General features: G+C 39.0%; 1 protein-coding gene across 2 annotated transcripts in view; it reads left to right on the forward strand.

Annotated features, from left to right (window-relative positions):
* STK31 (serine/threonine kinase 31) overlaps window positions 1-15,818 on the forward strand; it is an 86,544-nt gene extending 70,726 nt beyond the window's left edge. The window contains exons 23-24 of one of the 2 annotated variants that reach the window (XM_049893827.1): window positions 12,293-12,361; window positions 15,588-15,818. In XM_049893827.1, the coding sequence (XP_049749784.1) occupies window positions 12,293-12,361; window positions 15,588-15,818 (300 nt within the window). The remainder of the gene's footprint in view (window positions 1-12,292; window positions 12,362-15,587) is intronic. The other variant, XM_049893828.1, reaches the window with a different exon arrangement.
* Window positions 15,819-16,761: the final 943 nt, after the last annotated feature.

Raw genomic sequence — 16,761 nt, forward strand, 5'->3', positions numbered from 1 at the left:
ATATTGTTCTCTCTTTGTCTCTGACTGTATACACACACACACACACACACATTAAATTTGTGTATCTGTTTCTTTGCCACACTGCCATTACCACACTGTATTGATTGCTGTATCTTTTATACAGTAAAACTTTCAAAAGCCAGAACCTGTGTAAGGTATAAACCTGTCAGAAAATGAAAACTAAAATATTTTCCACTAACAGAGAGCAGTAGAAAAGTGGTAAGACTGCACCCTGTCAAAGGTGGAAAAGTTGAGAGATCTGGAAAACAAGGCAGTCCTATTGAGTTCCGGCTCTCACAGGTTTTACTGTAGTAAGTCTTAAAATTGGGTAGTGTGATTCTTATTTTTCAAATTACTATAGCTATTCCCGTACTGTCTTAGTTATCTAGTGCTGCTATAACAAATACCACAAGTGGATGGCTTTAACAAAGAGAAATTTATTTCTTCACAGTAAAATAGACTAAAAGTCCAAATTCAGGGTTTCAGCTCCAGGGGAAGGCTTTCTCTCTCTCTGTTGGCCTTTTCAATCTTCCCCCAGACTAGGAGTTTTTCTGCATAGGAACCCCAGGTCCGAAGGATGTGCTCTGCTTTCTTGGTGGTATGAGGTCCCCAACTCTCTGCTTGCTTCTCTTTCCTTTTATCTCTAAAGAGATAAAAGGTGGTGCAGGCAACACGCCAGGGAAACTCCCTTTACATTGCATCAGGGAGGTAACCTGAGTGAGGGTGGTGGTAACAATCCCACCCTAATCCTTTTAACATAAAATTACAACCACAAAATGGAGGACAGCCACACAATACTGGGAATCATGTCCTAACCAAATTGATACACGTATATTTGGGGGGACATAATTCAATCCATGACAGTACCTTTGCTGTTCTGTATACATTTTAGAAACAGCTTGTCTTTGTATACAAAAATCCTGCTGTGATTTTGATTGTTATTGCATTAAATCTGTAGACCAGTTTGACCATTGACATCTTGGATGATTTGCATCTTTACTCTGTTGAGTCTTTTAATCCGTGGACTACATTTATTTAAGTCTTCTTTGTTTTTTTTTCATTAGTATTTCATTGTTTTGAACATTCAGATGCTACACGTTTTGTTAGATTTATACATACTGTGTTTTTTTTTTGAGCTATTGTAAATGGTATTGTTTTTCTCTTTTAATTTGTTTTCCAAATGTCGATGGCCTTTTTTAAAAAAAATTATCGATAACAAACCTAGTTTAGTATCAGACTTCACTTAGACTTTGACCTCCCTTCTCAAAGCATTAGGCAGCTTCAGCTTATAACAAGAAGCAGACCCGTTGCTGTTGAGTCAGTTCCTATAGGGCAGAGCAGAATTGTCCCATAGGGTTTACAAGAAGTGGCTGGTGGATTTGAACAGCTGACCCTTTGCTTAGCAACTGGAACTCTTAACCACTGTGCCACCAGGGTTCCATAACAAGAACCAGAAAACCAAATCAGTTGCTGTAGAGTCGATTCCAACTCACAGTGACCCTGTAGACTCATAGCGACCCTATAGGACAGAGTAAAACTGCCCCATAGGTTTCCAGGGAGTGGCTGGTGGATTCACATTGCTGACCTCTTGGTTAGCATGAGCTCTTAACCACTGTACCAGCAGGGCTTCATAAGAAGGACACATAGTGTCAAATATACAAAAGGGCAAAAAGTCAGGACTCAAGGACTGTGTTTAAAAAGGTAATATTCAGAATTAATCTGGAACCATTATCAAAGGACCATGAATATTACTTTATGGTTTTTAAAAGTTTTAGAAATAGCAAAAATAAAGGTAACAGTTTTTTTTTTTTTTTTTTTTTTAATTAAACTTTAGAACACTGGATATTTGGTTTTGGATGATTTTTGTTATGAGACCAGATTAAATGGTGGGAATATTCTGAAGACTGCCTTCAACCACATATAATTAAAGTGCTTGAGTGTTGGCAACTCTTAGCTTCCTGTAATAGACCATGTTTTTTAACTGGTACATTTAAAAGGTTGTTTTATTATGAAGTCCTTTGTACTAATGTTCTTCAATATTTCTTGAGATTATGATGAGATTCTTAAACGAAATATTTTCCTAGAAGGCAGTTTTTAAAAAATAGAGCAGTTCTGATGTTGTTATATTGAAAAAATATTTGTGTTTTTATGGGAGAGGGCAAGGGTTACTGCTAGTGAGGAGGCTGAATACATTTAAAGAGAAATGAATGGTTGCAGTTATTCAGATGATACTTTTTCAGTGTGGCCTTCCCTAAAAGGCAACCATCTTTCCTGTTTAACTTTTCTCCTATATATTTCTTTTATTTATTTTTATAATTGACTGTTCTCCATTAGAACATATGCTCCTTGGGGGCAGGAGTTTGTCTGTCTTGTTTGCTGCTGTATACTTAATGCCTAGAACTAGTGCATAGTGTTGTTGTTAGGTGCCATTGAGTTGGTTCAGACTCATAGCAGCCCTGTGTGCAATAGAACGAAACACTGCCTAGTCCTTTGCTACCCTCATAATCATTGTAATGCTTGAGCCCATTGTTGCAGTCACTGTGTCAGTCTGTCTTGTTGAGGATCTTCCTCTTTTTTGCTGACCCTTTTCTTTACCAAGCATGATGTCCTCATCTAGGGGCTGGTCCCTCCTAATAACATGTCCAAAACATGTGAGACAAAGTCTCGCCATTCTTGCTTCTAAGGAGCATCTTGGTTTACTTCTTCCAAGACAGATTTGTTTGTTCTTCTGGCATCCATGGTATATTCAATGTTCTTTGCCAAAACCGTATTTCAAAGGCATCAATTCTTCTTTGGTCTTCCTTATTCATCATCTAGCTTGGTGCATACTAGGTCCTCAGATATTAGTTGAATGAATGCATACCTTTATGTTATGAGAATGAGCATTTAAATTTTAGCCTCAATTATGTGCTCAAGTATTAGGCTTTTTTTTTTTTTCTAGTTTGTAAAGGATGCCATGTTTCTTTTGTGAGTTCAGAGTTTATCTGTTGAACTCTCATTTATGGCCCCTTGTACCTTTTATTCTTCAGAGCCTTGCCTGAAGATTTGATTTCTCCTCCCCCCCACCCCAACTCTTAATGCATTTCTAGAAGATGTTAGTGGTCATATTGGTCACCCATTGAACAACCTAATCTTGCATTTTTTGCACTTCCTTAACAATTTGAGACTTAAGCCTTCATGCAGTTTCAGTCAGCTGCCAAAACTAGGATTTTGTGATTAACTATAGTTTTTCTTTCTCAAAAATAATAGAATCCAATATATTTTTCTTTGGATAGGAAGGCCTTCCTTATTCTCTCATCTTACTATATCTGCTTTTAAATCGCTAAAATGTTTTTTTCACTGTCTACATCTTCTCCCAGTCCATTAGCAACCTCCTAGCTTCTCTTCCTTTCTTATTCAGCCTTAGACCTATCCTAAAACATCTAAACTATGCCCTATATTCCCTTTTACTCCTATTCTTCTATTTAATCTCTAGAAAAACCCCAATTCTAGATGTGTGCAATGGTCTGAAATGTATGTGTATGCTTTTAAAAAAAAATTCTTCCTCATTTTCTTCATTCCAAAAATCTTACTTCTGTGTCTGAGTAACTTTTTAAAAGACTTGTTGTTGTTAGGTGCTGTTGAGTTGGTTCTGACTCAAAGTGACCCTGTGTACCACAGAACGAAACACTGCCTGGTCCTGTGCCATCCTTAGAGTCATTGTTATGCTTGAGCCCATTGTTGTAGCCACTGTGTCAGTCCTTTTCGTTGAGGGTCTTCCTCTTTTCTGCTGACCCTGTACTTTACCAAGCATGCTGTCCTTCTCCAGGGGCTGATCCTTCCTGGCAACATGTTCAAAGTATGTCATATGCAGTCTCGCCATCCTTGCTTCCGAGGAGCATTCTGGTTGTACTTTTTCCAAGACAGATTTGTTCGTTCTTTTGGTATACTGAATATTCTTCTCCAGCACCACAATTCAAAGGTGTCAGTTCTTCCATCTTAATTATTCATTGTCCAGCTTTCACATGCATATGATGAGATTGAAAATACCATGGCTTGGGTCAGGCACACCTCAGTCTTTAAGGTGGCATCTTTGCTTTTCAACACTTTAAAGAGGTCCTTTGCAGCAGCTTTGCCCAGTGCAATGCATCTTTTGATTTCTTGACTGCTGCTTCCATGAGTATTGATTATGGATCCAAGTAAAATGAAATCCTTGACAACTTCAGTATTTTCTTTGTTTATCATGATGTTGGTTATCGTTCCAGTTGTGGGGATTTTTGTTTTATGTTATGTAATCCATACTGAAGGCTGTGATCTTTATCTTCATCCGTAAGTGCTTCAAGTCCTCTTTACTTTCAGCAAGCAAGGTTGTGTCATTGGCATGACACAGGTTGTTAATGAGTCTTCCTCCAATCTTGATGTCCCATTCTTCTTCATATAGTCCAGCTTCTCGGATTATTTGCTCAGCATACAGATTGATAGGTATGGTGAAAGAATACAGCCCTGACGCACACCTTCCCTGACTTTAAACCCCTCAGTATCCCCTTGTTCTGTCCGAACAACCGCCTATGTACAGGTTCTTCATGAGCACAATTAAGTGTTCTGGAATTCCCATTTTTTGCAGTGTTATCCATAAAAACAAAACACGACAAACAATCCACAGTAGTTCCTTTATGCATTGTTTTCTGTGACACAGCAGCATCCTAGTTCTTCTTTTACTTTGTGACTGGACATTTCTTTTAATCCTCTTTGGTGTCAGTTAAATGTTGGTGTCCTAAGGATTTTGCCTGTGGCTTACTAAATTTTTCACTGAACAGCCTTTCCTTGGGTGTTCTCATTTACTGTCATAGTTTTTAGTACCATTTATTTGTTAGTGGTTGCCAGATCTAACATCCTCTCACTAGAGTTTCAGACATTTATATATGCCTTCCTGCTGGTCAGCTTTACCTTAATTAATCTGATACCTTACCTTGTTCCAGAAAGAATGTAAGGCAGTTCACAGAGGGACATTAAAACAGAGCAAAATATCATAAATTAAAAGTAGACAAGAAGAAATAAAACCAAGGATAGGCACATAAAGTAGAATCACAAATGAGAATACCATAAAATGCATACCACAGAAATCTATTTAGAGATGTTACTACATAATGCATATGCAGCTGTTCCTCCCTTCTTAACCTCATAACAGACACTGAAAAATAATTATGGTCGTGTTCGGTGAGCTGAGATACGGCCTCCAAACAGTACCCATAAAAAATAGTACTGATTGATCAGGGCTGGTATGTAAAAACAAGCCTATTTGCCATCCTTGATGAACATATTTTCTGTGAATGGGCCACTAGGCTAGCTCCAATCTTACTACCAGGAATTATAAAAAAGGAAATCTAGTATGTTGTACTAACCATTATCTGTAAGATAAGACCAATTAGTTAGGACAAGTGTAGCTATTTTCCTTTAAAAACTTTTTTTTTTTTAATTGTGGAAAGTTCTACACAAAACTGAAAAAAACAACTTAAACACTTCAACCACTTTCAAATGTCAACATTTAATTTTTTTTTTTATTCTTCATAATTTACTTGGATCCACAATCAATGCCCATGGAAGCAGCAACCAAGAAACCAAATGACATACCCCACTGGGGAAATCTGCTGCAAAAGACCTCTTTCAAGTATTGAAAAGCAAAGATGTCACTTTGAGGACTAAGGTGTGCCTGACCGAAGCCATGATATTTTCAGTTGCCTTGTATGCATGTGAAGGCTGGGCAGTGAATAAGGAGGACTGAAGAAGAACTGGCACATTTGAATTATGGTGTTGAATATACTATGGATTGCCAGAAGAACGAACAAATCTGTTTTAGAAGAAGTACAGCCAGAGTGCTCCTCAGAAGCAAGTGTTAAGACTCTGTCTCATGTACTTTGGACATGGTATCAGGAGAGACCAGTCCCTGGAGAAGAACATCATGCTTGGTAAGGTAGAGGGTCAGTGAAAAAGAGGAAGATTCTTGTCATGGATTGAATTATGTTCCCCAACAGAGAGAGAAAGTCTTTCCCTGGAACTAGCACTTTGAATTTGGAATTCTAGCCTCCTAGACTGTGAGAGAATAAACTTCTGTTTGATAAAGGCATCCACTTGTGGTATTTCTGTTACAGCAGCACTAGATAACTAAGGCAAAATTTGGTACCAAGAGAATGGGATGCTGCTCTGGCAGATACCTAAAGTGTGAAAGCTGTTTTGAAAAGGAATGGATGGAAGCTGGAAGAGTTTTAAAAGTGTCTAATAGTAAAAGCCTAGATTGCCTTGAAGAGACTATTGGTGGAATAATGGACATCTAAGGCAATTCTGATGTGGACTCGGAAGTGAGGAGAGCTGTTACACTGGAGACAGTGCAGATGACAAAAAGAAGCAGCAGCCGAGAAACGGCAGCAGCAGAACTAGGAGACTGGCATGAAACAGTGCTAGAGCCAACCCATGGAGCGAGAGAGCCGAGTACCTTTGAACAGGAAGCTTCCTGGCAGAGTGGGGTGCCTTCGGGCACTGATCAGTGGAGCTAGGATTGCCGACCCAGGGAGCAAGAGAGCTTGAGTGCCTTCTGGCAAAAGTTTACTGGCGGAGGGGGGTGCCTCTAGGCACTTAGCAGTGCAGCTCAAGAGCTTTGGAACATTTGCCCAAGCTGCACACGGGTGGTGAGGCCTGAAGGGCTGTGAGGCCAAGGAACCAGGAAGTAGAAGCTGCAGAGACGAGAAACACAGGAAACAGAGCTGCCTCAGTCTCAAAGGGTAGGGCCATGGCCTCTGGGGCCTCAAAGGGTGGAGTTGCCACTCAGATGGACTAGGAGAATGGGGCCATCCAAAGCTGAGGGAGCAGAGTTACCTCGAAGATGGAACTGAAGCCTAGGACCAAGAGACCTCTACTCAGAATCCAGAGTGCGGCCAATACCTAAAGGCTGGAGGGCAAGGCATTGCCTAAATGGTCTTAGAGAACAGGATTATTTTCAAACCTTGAGAGCTAATGAAACGTGTTCTGCTGACTCGCTTAGTGCCTGTTATCCCTTCTTTCTCTCCAGTTTCTCCTATTTGTAATGGAAATGTCTAGCTTGTGGCTGTTCCATCATTGTACTTCGGAAGCACATAACTTGTGTTCTAGATTTTACAAATGAAGAGGAATTTTTGGATTTTGGGCTTGAATTAAGACTTCTGCTGTGATATGATGGGGTGGATGTGCTTTACATGTGGCAAGGACATGGCTTTTGGGGGAGCAAAGGGTTGAATGTCATGGATTGAATTGTGTCTCCAAAAAATATATGTCAATTGAGTTAGGCCATAATTCCCAGTATCGTGTGATTGTCCACCATTTTCTCATCTGATATGATTTGCTTATGTGTTGTAAATTCTACCTCTGTGATGTTAATGAGGTAGGATTAGAGGTAGTTACATTAATGAGGCAAGACTGTCTACAAGATTAGGTTGTGTCTTAAGTCAGTTTCTTTTGAGATATGAAAGAGAAGTGAGCAGAGAGATGGGGACCTTGTAGCGCCAAGAAACAAGAGCCAGGAGAATAGCGTGTCCTTTGGACCCTCGGTCCCTGTACTGAGAAGCTGTTCAACCGTGGAAGATTGATGACAAGGACCGTCCCCCAGAGTCAACAGAGAGAGAAAGCCTTCCCCTGGAGCTAGCACCCTGAATTCAGTCTCTAAAGTCTCCTAGACTGTGAGAGAATAAAGTTTTGTTTGATAAAACCATCCACTTGTGTTTCTGTTATAGCAGTACTGGATAACTAAGACAGCCCTCAACAAGATGGATTGACACAGTGGCTGCAACAATGGGCTCAAACATAGCAGTGATTGTGGGGATGGTGCAGGACCAGGCAGTGTTTTGTTTTGTTGTACACAGGGTCATTGTGAGTTGGAACCACCTTGATGGCACCTAACAACTATTCTTCATAGTGAGACTAAGGACCTTCATAAAGATAGCATTCATATTCCTATAGCCCAAGTCACCTCAAATTTAAAAAATGAAAATAGGAAAAACGTATTGAGTGCTTACTGTATGCCAGTCACTTTGCAAGTATTTCAGCAATTTAATCCTTATAGTAGTAGCCTTAGAGATGAGGAACCTGAAGCATAGAGAAATCAGATGATTGTTCCAGAACTCCATGAGTAGTAAGAGGTAAAACCAGGATTCAAACCCAGATACTGTGCCTCCAGAATCTTTACTCTACCACTATACTATTTCTCCCCACCATCTCACAGACAGGCTCTTCTAGTCATCTGACCCAACAACCTTGTAGTCTTCTTTGATTCTTCCAACTTCTTTGTAGTGAATTGAATTATGTCCCCTCAAAAATGTGTGTATCAACTTGGTTAGGCCATGTGTGGTTGTCCTCCCTTTTGTGATTGTAATTTTATGTTGAGAAGATTAGGGTGGGATTGTAACACCACCCTTACTCAGGTCTCCTCCCTGATCCAAGGTAAAGGGAGTTTCCCTGGGGTGTGGCCTGCACCACCTTTTATCCCTCAAGAGCTACAAGGAAAGGGAAGCAAGCAGAGAGTGGGGACTTCATACCACCAAGAAAGCAGCACCAGGAGCAGAGCACGTCCTTTGGACATGGGATCCCTGCGTCTGAGAAGCTCCTCGACCAGGGGAAGATTGAGGACAAGGACCTTCTTCCAGAGCCAACAGAGAGAGAAAGCCTTCCCCTGGAGCCGACTCCCTGAATTTGGACTTGTAACCTACTAAACTGTGAGAAAATAAATTTCTTTTTTTAAAGCCATCCATTTTTGGTATTTCTGTTACAGCAACACTAGATGACTAAGACATTCTTCATCCCCCACATCTAGTTAATCAAGTCTTGCCATTTTTACTGTCTTACGAATTCTCAAATTTCTTCTGTCTCTCTTAAGGCACTGTTCTAGGTCAGGATCTCATCTCTTACTTGGCCTGCTTCAACAGCCTTCTAACTTATTCTGTGACCTTCAATTTTATTTATCTTGATGCAGGATAGGGCATAGTTTTGAGGACTTTATTATGTCAGGGTTCAGTCGGGAAAGTAGAAGCCACTATTCTATATATTCCAAGTATAAAGGGTTTTAATACAGGAATTAAAAGTTTTCACAACCATTGGAAGGGCTGGGAGACTAAGGTTAGGGAAACAGTCATCTACTATTTCATATTTCAGCCTGCAGTACTTGAAGCAGATGGTTCTTAAGATGCTTGCATCATATTTTTTATTCATTATGCCAATCTCTGCCTTTTAATTGGAGTATTTAGACCATTTACATTTAAGATAATTACTGGTATATTAGGCTTAAATCTGCCATTTTTTTTTTTTTTTTGGTTCATCTTGTACTCTTTTTTGCCTTCTTGTGGTTACTTGAACATTTTTTTAAGGGTACATCTTTATTTATATACAGTGTTTTTGAGTGTATCAGTTTCTATAGTTTTCTTCATTAAATATACATACACAGTTGATCACAGATTGTTGGTTTTACTGTTCTAACTTTTTGAGTGACATGGTAGCCTTACTTCCATGTAGGTTCCATTATGCTTCTGACTATTATGTATCAGATGGTGTTACAATTTTTTTTTTTTAATGTACTTTAGGTGAAGGTTTACAGAACAAACTAGCTTCTCATTAAACAGTTAGTACACATATTGTTTTATGACATTGGTTAACAACCCCACGACATGTTAACACTTCCTCTTCTCAAACTTGGGTTCCATATTACTGGCTTTCCTGTTCCTCCTGCCTTCTAGTCCTTGCCCTCGACTGGTGTGCCCCTTTAGTCTCATTTTGTTTTATGGGCCTGTCTAATCTTTGGCTGAAGGGTGAACCTCACAAGTGAGTTCATTACTGAGCTGAAAGGGTGTCCAGAGGCCATACTCTCAGGGTTTCTCTAGTCTCTGTCAGGCCAGCAAGTCTGGTCTTTGTTTTTGAGTTAGAATTCTGTTCTAAATTTTTTTCCAGCTGTCTCTGGGATCTTTTATTCTGATCCCTGTCAGAGCATTTAGTGGTGGTAGCTGGGTATCATCTAGTTCTACTGGACTCAGTCTGGTGGAGGCCGTAGTAAATATGGTCTGTTAGTCCTTTGGACTGGTCTTTTCCTTATACCTTTTGTTTTCTTCATTATTCCTTGCTCCCAAAGGGGTGAGACCAGTGAAGTATCCTAGATGGCCCCTCACAGTCTTTTAAGACCCCAGATGGTACTCACCAAAGTGGAATGTAGAACATTTACTTTATAAACTCTATTATGCCAGTTGAGCTAGATGTTCCCTGAGACCATGGTCCCTACAGCCCTCAGCCCAGCATTTCCGTCCCTAGGGAGTTTGGATGTGTCTGTGGAGCTTCTGTGACCTTGCCTTGGGGTGTTAAAATTTTTGTTTGAGTTATCATAAATGATTCAGAAAACTCACGATAAGAAGGGTAGTCTATAGTACTTACCCATATTTATCTTCTTTCCTCTGTTATTCTTCCTTCTTGAAGCTCTGAGATTTTTTTAAAAAATAGTTTTCATTTGAAGAACTTCCTTTAGTCATTTAAGTTTATGTCTTCTAGTGAAAATTTCTTTGTTGTCCTTCATGTGAGAACTTCTTGATTTTACCTGGCTTGGGTCACCTTTTTATTGGTTAGATTGTAAGACACCATGTCATTGTGTTGTCCCCTCATTCCTGGAGTCTCTAACCAGTTTGCCTTCCTCTTTTAACCTTTCAGAGTTCTCCTTTGGTTGTCTTTTGTGCTATTTCCAAGTTTTATAGTTGTACTTAGTGGAAAGGTACAAGAAGAGACTGGAATTCTTTAAGTTATAATGTTTGGACCTTATTTGGATCTGATGCCTATACACTGGGAAAAAAGTAAAATAATCTATGATATAATTGAAAATTTGAATGCTGAATATTACTAAAATTTTTTAACATGGTAATATTGTCATTTTGCCACAATAAAAGACTCTGTCTTTTAAAGATACGTACTAAAATATTTACAAATGAAATAATGAGATGTATAAGATATACTTAAAAGTAATATGGGTGAGTTTATGATAGGGCAAGAGTGGTCATTGGTTGATAGTTGTCGGGGCTGAGTGAGGGATCCATGGGATTCAGAATATGTTATCGTGTGTAAGAAATTCTCCATATTTAATAATTTGAAATTTTTTAGCTTGCATTTCTTGAACACAGGTTAGGTATCAGAGTGTACGGAAGTTTGCTTGATATATGTTTTTTGTAGCTAATTTACAAGTATTGGTGAAGCCAGCGTGATAATAGGCTACTAAGTTTTAATACATTTGTTTATAAGGTGAGAAAGTATTAAAGTGCTTATACTGTGTGTATCAACTCTGATCGATATTTATGAGCCCATGGAAGCAGCAGTCAAAAAATCAAATGACATATTGCATTGGGCAAACCTGCAAAAGACTTCTTTCAAGTGTTAAAAAGCAAAGATGTCACTTGGAGAACTAAGGTGTACCTGAAACAAGCCATGGACTTTTCAGTTGCCTCATACGCATGCAAAAGTTAGACAATGAAAAAGGAAGATCGAAGAAGAATTGATCCATTTGAATTATGGTATTGGCGAAGAATATTGAGTATACCAGGGACTGTCAGGAGAATGAACAAATCTGTCTCTGAAGAAAACCAAAAAAACCAAACCCAGGGCCGTTGAGTTGATTCCGACTCATAGCGACCCTATAGGACAGAGTAGAGCTGCCCCATAGAGTTTCCAAGGAGCGCCTGGCGGATTCGAACTGCTGTCCCTTTGGTTAGCAGCCGTAGCACTTAACCACTACACCACCAGGGTTTCCAGTCTCAGAAGAAGTACAGCCAAAATGCTTCTTAGAAGCAAAGATAGTGAAACTTTGTCTGATGTACTTTGGACACGTTATCAGGAGGGACCAGTCCCTGTAGAAGGAAATTGTGCTTGGTAGAGAGAAGGTCGGTGAAAAAGAGGAAGATCTTCAATGAGATGGATTGACAGCCTGGCTGCAACAGTGGGCTCAAACATAGCAACAATTGTGGGAATGGCACAGGACTGGACAGCATTTCATTCTGTTATACATAGGGTCACTATGAGCTGGCACTGACTTGAGGGTACCCAACAACAACACATCATCAACTCTGGTTGATAGTTTATGAGCCCCAGGAAATGTTTGGTTGTTTGTGAACAAATAATTGTTATGGACATGTTTTTATTCTGCTAGAGTTAATGTGTTTTCTCGAAGTGAGCTCTAACACCAGGATCTGAAGAATTTCAAATTTGACTTTTCTATAGGAACGATATTTTGATACATTGGGAATTTATCCATTCTCATTTTCTTTTATAGCTTTTGGTTCAAAATCAGGAATTTAAGACAAATGAAGATGGAATCCCAGAAGTGGATCAGTTTCACTTGGTACGTCACCTTTTTGGCATTTATTGGTTTGAAACATATAGAATAGTTGTTCAGCCCTGGTGGTGCAGTGGTTAAGTGGTTGGGTGCTCACTGAAAGGTCGGAGTTCAAACATATCAGCTGCTTGGCAGGCAGTCTGCTCCTGTAACGATTACAGCCTAGGAAACCCTATAGCACAGTTCTACTCTGTCACATAGGGTGACTTTGAGTCGGAATTCACTCGGTGGCACACAACAACAACACTTACTAATATTCTATGAGGAGTCCCTGGGTTTTACAAGCAGTTAATATGCTTGGCTGCTAATTGAAAGTATTGGAGGTTTGAGTCTACCCAGACTTTGAGAAGAAAGGCCTGGCAATATATTTTTGAAAAACCATGTGGAGCATATGTCTGCTCTGGCACACATGGGGTTAACATGAGTTGGCGTTGACTCCACAGCAACTGGTCTGGTTTAGGTTTTTAGTAGCCTATGAAATTAGATTTTTAAAAACACACATTAGATATAGTGCTTAGGAGCCTTGCCTGCATTTCTTGTGTTGTGGCAAAAAGCATTTGAGATAACTTTTGGGAGATTAATGAAGCTATACATTATATTACATTACATACATTACAGATATTTCCTGGCTATCTCTGTAGAATGGAATAACAGAGAATTCTGATAATGGTTTACATCCTTATCATGGTGGTCCTCAACTTAATACATTTTGATGAAGCAAGCTGCCATTTTGGAGATCTGGCAAAGGACTGAGGATGATAATAATAAGAATTGTGGACAACCAGAGAATACTGGGAATCATGGCCTGGTTAAGTTGGCACACATTTTTGGAGGATACAATTCAATCTGTAACACCATCTATTTTAGTTTGTTTTTTATAAGAGATTACCTTTCCATTTGTTCCTTAATCACATTTTAAAATTTTACAAATTTTTATAACATGTGAGAACGAAGAGCTGACCTGTTTTTTCCTAGTACTTACGTGATTTTGGAAACCCTGGTGGCATAGTGGTTAAGTGCTATGGTTGGTAAACAAAGGGTCAGCAGTTTGAATCCACCATACACTCCTTGGAATCTCTAGGAGGCAGCTCTACTCTGTTCTATAGGGTTGCTATGAATCGGTGTCAACTACTGCAACGGGTTTGTTTTTGGTTTATATGGTTTTAGTTTTTACGTTTAGATTTTTGATCCATTGGGACTTATCCTGGTATTTGGTGTGAAGAATAGGTTCAGTTTTCTTTTTTTCTCCTGGGCGTCCAGTTGTTCCTCCTCTCCCCCGCCCTCCCCCATTTCAAGTGCCACCTTTCTACACACTAAATTTTCATTTGTGCAGGAGTATATTTCTGTTTTTCCTATTTTTTTTCCGTTGGTTTGTTTATTCCTACCCCAGCACCACATTCTTTTAATTTTAGAGGCTTTATAATAGCTTTTAATACTTGGCAGGGCTAGTTTCTTCCTCATTGCTGTTTTTAATCAGAGATTTTTGGCTATTCTTGTTATTTTTCTAAATGATCTTTACAGTCAACTTGTTTCAAGGGTAAAAAACTGATTGTACTAATGGACCACAACTACCACAGCCTCCACCAGACGGAGTTCAGCACATCTAGATGGTGCCCCGGCTACCACCACTGACTGCTCTGACAGTAGAGGGTTTCAGACAGAGCTGGAGAAAAATGTAGAACCAAAATTCTAACTCACAAAAAAAGATCAGACTTACTGGCCTGACAGACTGGAAAAACCCTGAGAATATGGCCCTGCGACACCCTTTTAGCTCAGTTATGAAGTCACTCCTGAAGTTCACCCTTCAGCCAAAGAAAGATTAGACAGGCCCGTAAAACAAAATGAGACTAAAGGGGCATACCTGCCCGGGGGCAAGGACTAGAAGGCAGGAGGGGTTAAGAAAGTTGGTAATAGGGAACTCAAGGTCAAGAAGGGAGAGTGTTGACATGCCATTGGGTTGTTAACCAGTGTTATAAACAATATGTGTGCTAACTGTTTAATAAGAAGATAGTTTGTTCTGTAAACCTTCATCTAAAGTACAATTAAAAAAAAGAAGAAACTATTTCTATTGGAATCATGTAAACTTTGTAAATTGGTGAAAGTTGACACATTTATGGTAGTCTTTTTTTGCCCCAGAACATATGACTTCCTACTTGTTTCAAATCTACTTTTGTGCTTTTCAAGAAGATGGATTGTTTTCCTCATTGAGGTTTTATACATTTTTAGTTACGTTTGTACCTAGGAGAAGTATTATATTTAAATATATTTAAAAACATACTCTGCAGAGTGCAGTATGAGCATTGGCATACATTAATTTAGAACATATTTATTGAATGTCTGCTAATGGTTAAGTGCTACAGCTGCTAACCAAGAGGTCGACAGTTCAAATCCGCCAGGCACTCCTTGGAAACTCTATAGGGCAGTTCTACTCTGTCCTATAGGGTCGCTATGAGTCGGAATGGACTTGATGGCTGTGGGTTTATATCCCAGACAGTGTTCTAGTTGCTGGGGATGAAGTTATAAACGAATGAAAATTCCTGACCTTAAGGATCTTAGAGTCTAGTGAGGGACACTTGCACTGTGCAGGTGTTTTTTTCTTTAGTGTGATATGTTCTCTGGTTGGAATAATTACAAGGAGCAAATACAAGGTGCCTTGGGAGGTGGAAATAATGGAACACAGCAACATCATAGAGTTGTTTACATGTGACAATACAATGAACATGTTTTGAAATAGTGGCATATGATAAATCCTGGCTCCCATAATGATTATGATAATATTAGTGGAAGTAGAAGGTTTCTCAGAGGAGATCACTTCAAAACTGAAACCAGAAACAGTTGATTAGGTGAAGGAAGGTTACTCTTCCAGGCAGAGGAGGCTCATTGTGACATTTCCACAGTGCCAAATTCTCACTTGTGCTCTGTACAAGAAGGAAAATGGGAAGTCATGAATTGCTCTGTTGTTTTTGAGAGTATTCAGCTGTAATTCTCTATTTCCCTTTATATTTTACCCCTGTAATTCAATTTTTTTTTTTTCACTTACTGGAGGTATCCCTTTTCAGTAAAAAGTAGTTGAATTCTATAGGAGTGTTTAAATAGACAAATTTTGATTTCAGCTCCATATCACTGACCGAGAGTATTTCCGAGTTGGATTCACCTTCATTAAAGGTGTGTCCTTTTGTTTGTTGTAGTGTTCGTTTTGTTTCTAAACATGTGCTTTGTTTTTTCTTTGCAGGATGATCATGTCAAATCCCTCCTTTTTAGCTTGATTTCCTGTAGGAATTCAATGACTGCTGATCAAGTTTTGAATGCGGAATATTTCTTGCTACCAAAGGTGAAATCAGTTCCAGATCCAGAAGAAGAAGATACTGGATATACCAGATATATAGAGGAAGAAGAATTAAAGATAGAAAACTTGGATAAATATAAGGAAAAGACAAGAAATGGTGATGACAACTTTGATTGATAGATTAGTGTTATCTCTTTTGTTACAAATGTTCTGTTGAAAAAATTTTTGGCTTAGTTAAATAAACAAAAAAATCTAGACGTGTTCTGGAACCACTTGGTTGTGTCTTTGGTATTCAGGTTGTGAAAATAAAAGATGTTCGGCTGTGCAAAAAAAAGTTATGCTTTGACATTTAGTTTAACTCGGAGGTATTAAGGAAGGATTTTCTGTAGTTACTTTTGGGAACCGAGTAACTAGATTGTGACACTTGTAACATAAAACGTTATTAGATTGCTGGACAAATCCTATACAGATTTCTCAGTATGTTGTCAGCTGGTGATGAAGGGTGTGATAACTTTTGTTCAACAAACATTTGCATGGTATCTTCCTTGTACCCAGCTCTGGGAATATAAATAAGACATAGGTATCACAATCATTGAACTTCTGTAAGAAATCAAGCTAAAAGGGAGGGATTTGACTTGATCATCCTGGAAAGAAAGAAAAACAGATTTTCAGAAACAAAACCAACAGTAAAACAAACAAAAGGATATACTTGTAATGAAGAGGAATCCAATTCAGTTCTTCTACCCTATCACCAGAATGCTAGATTCCAGGATAGTACAGGAGGAGACTGTTGGAAATCTATTTATAATAAAGTAGGTGAGAGGTGATGAAAACAAGATCTAGGGAAGAAGAAATAGAGCTGAAGCGTATGGGATGGATAAATGTAAGAAATAACTAGAAGGCAAAATCAGTTGGATTTGGTGATTGAAGTGTATATAGACCAAAGTAGTATGGCAGAGTCTAGTTGCCTATTCAATATCCAATCTTCCTTTAGTCATTAGTAATAGATCCCCAGTTTTATTTTGGGTGGCAGTGTACACAGCCAATAGATTACATTTCTTAAACATCCTCTGCTTTTGAGGCATTTTGACTAAGTTTTTGCAGATAAGGCTCAGCACAA

This window comes from Elephas maximus, chromosome 8 (genome assembly GCF_024166365.1).
Source record: "Elephas maximus indicus isolate mEleMax1 chromosome 8, mEleMax1 primary haplotype, whole genome shotgun sequence".
Lineage (NCBI taxonomy): Eukaryota > Metazoa > Chordata > Mammalia > Proboscidea > Elephantidae > Elephas > Elephas maximus.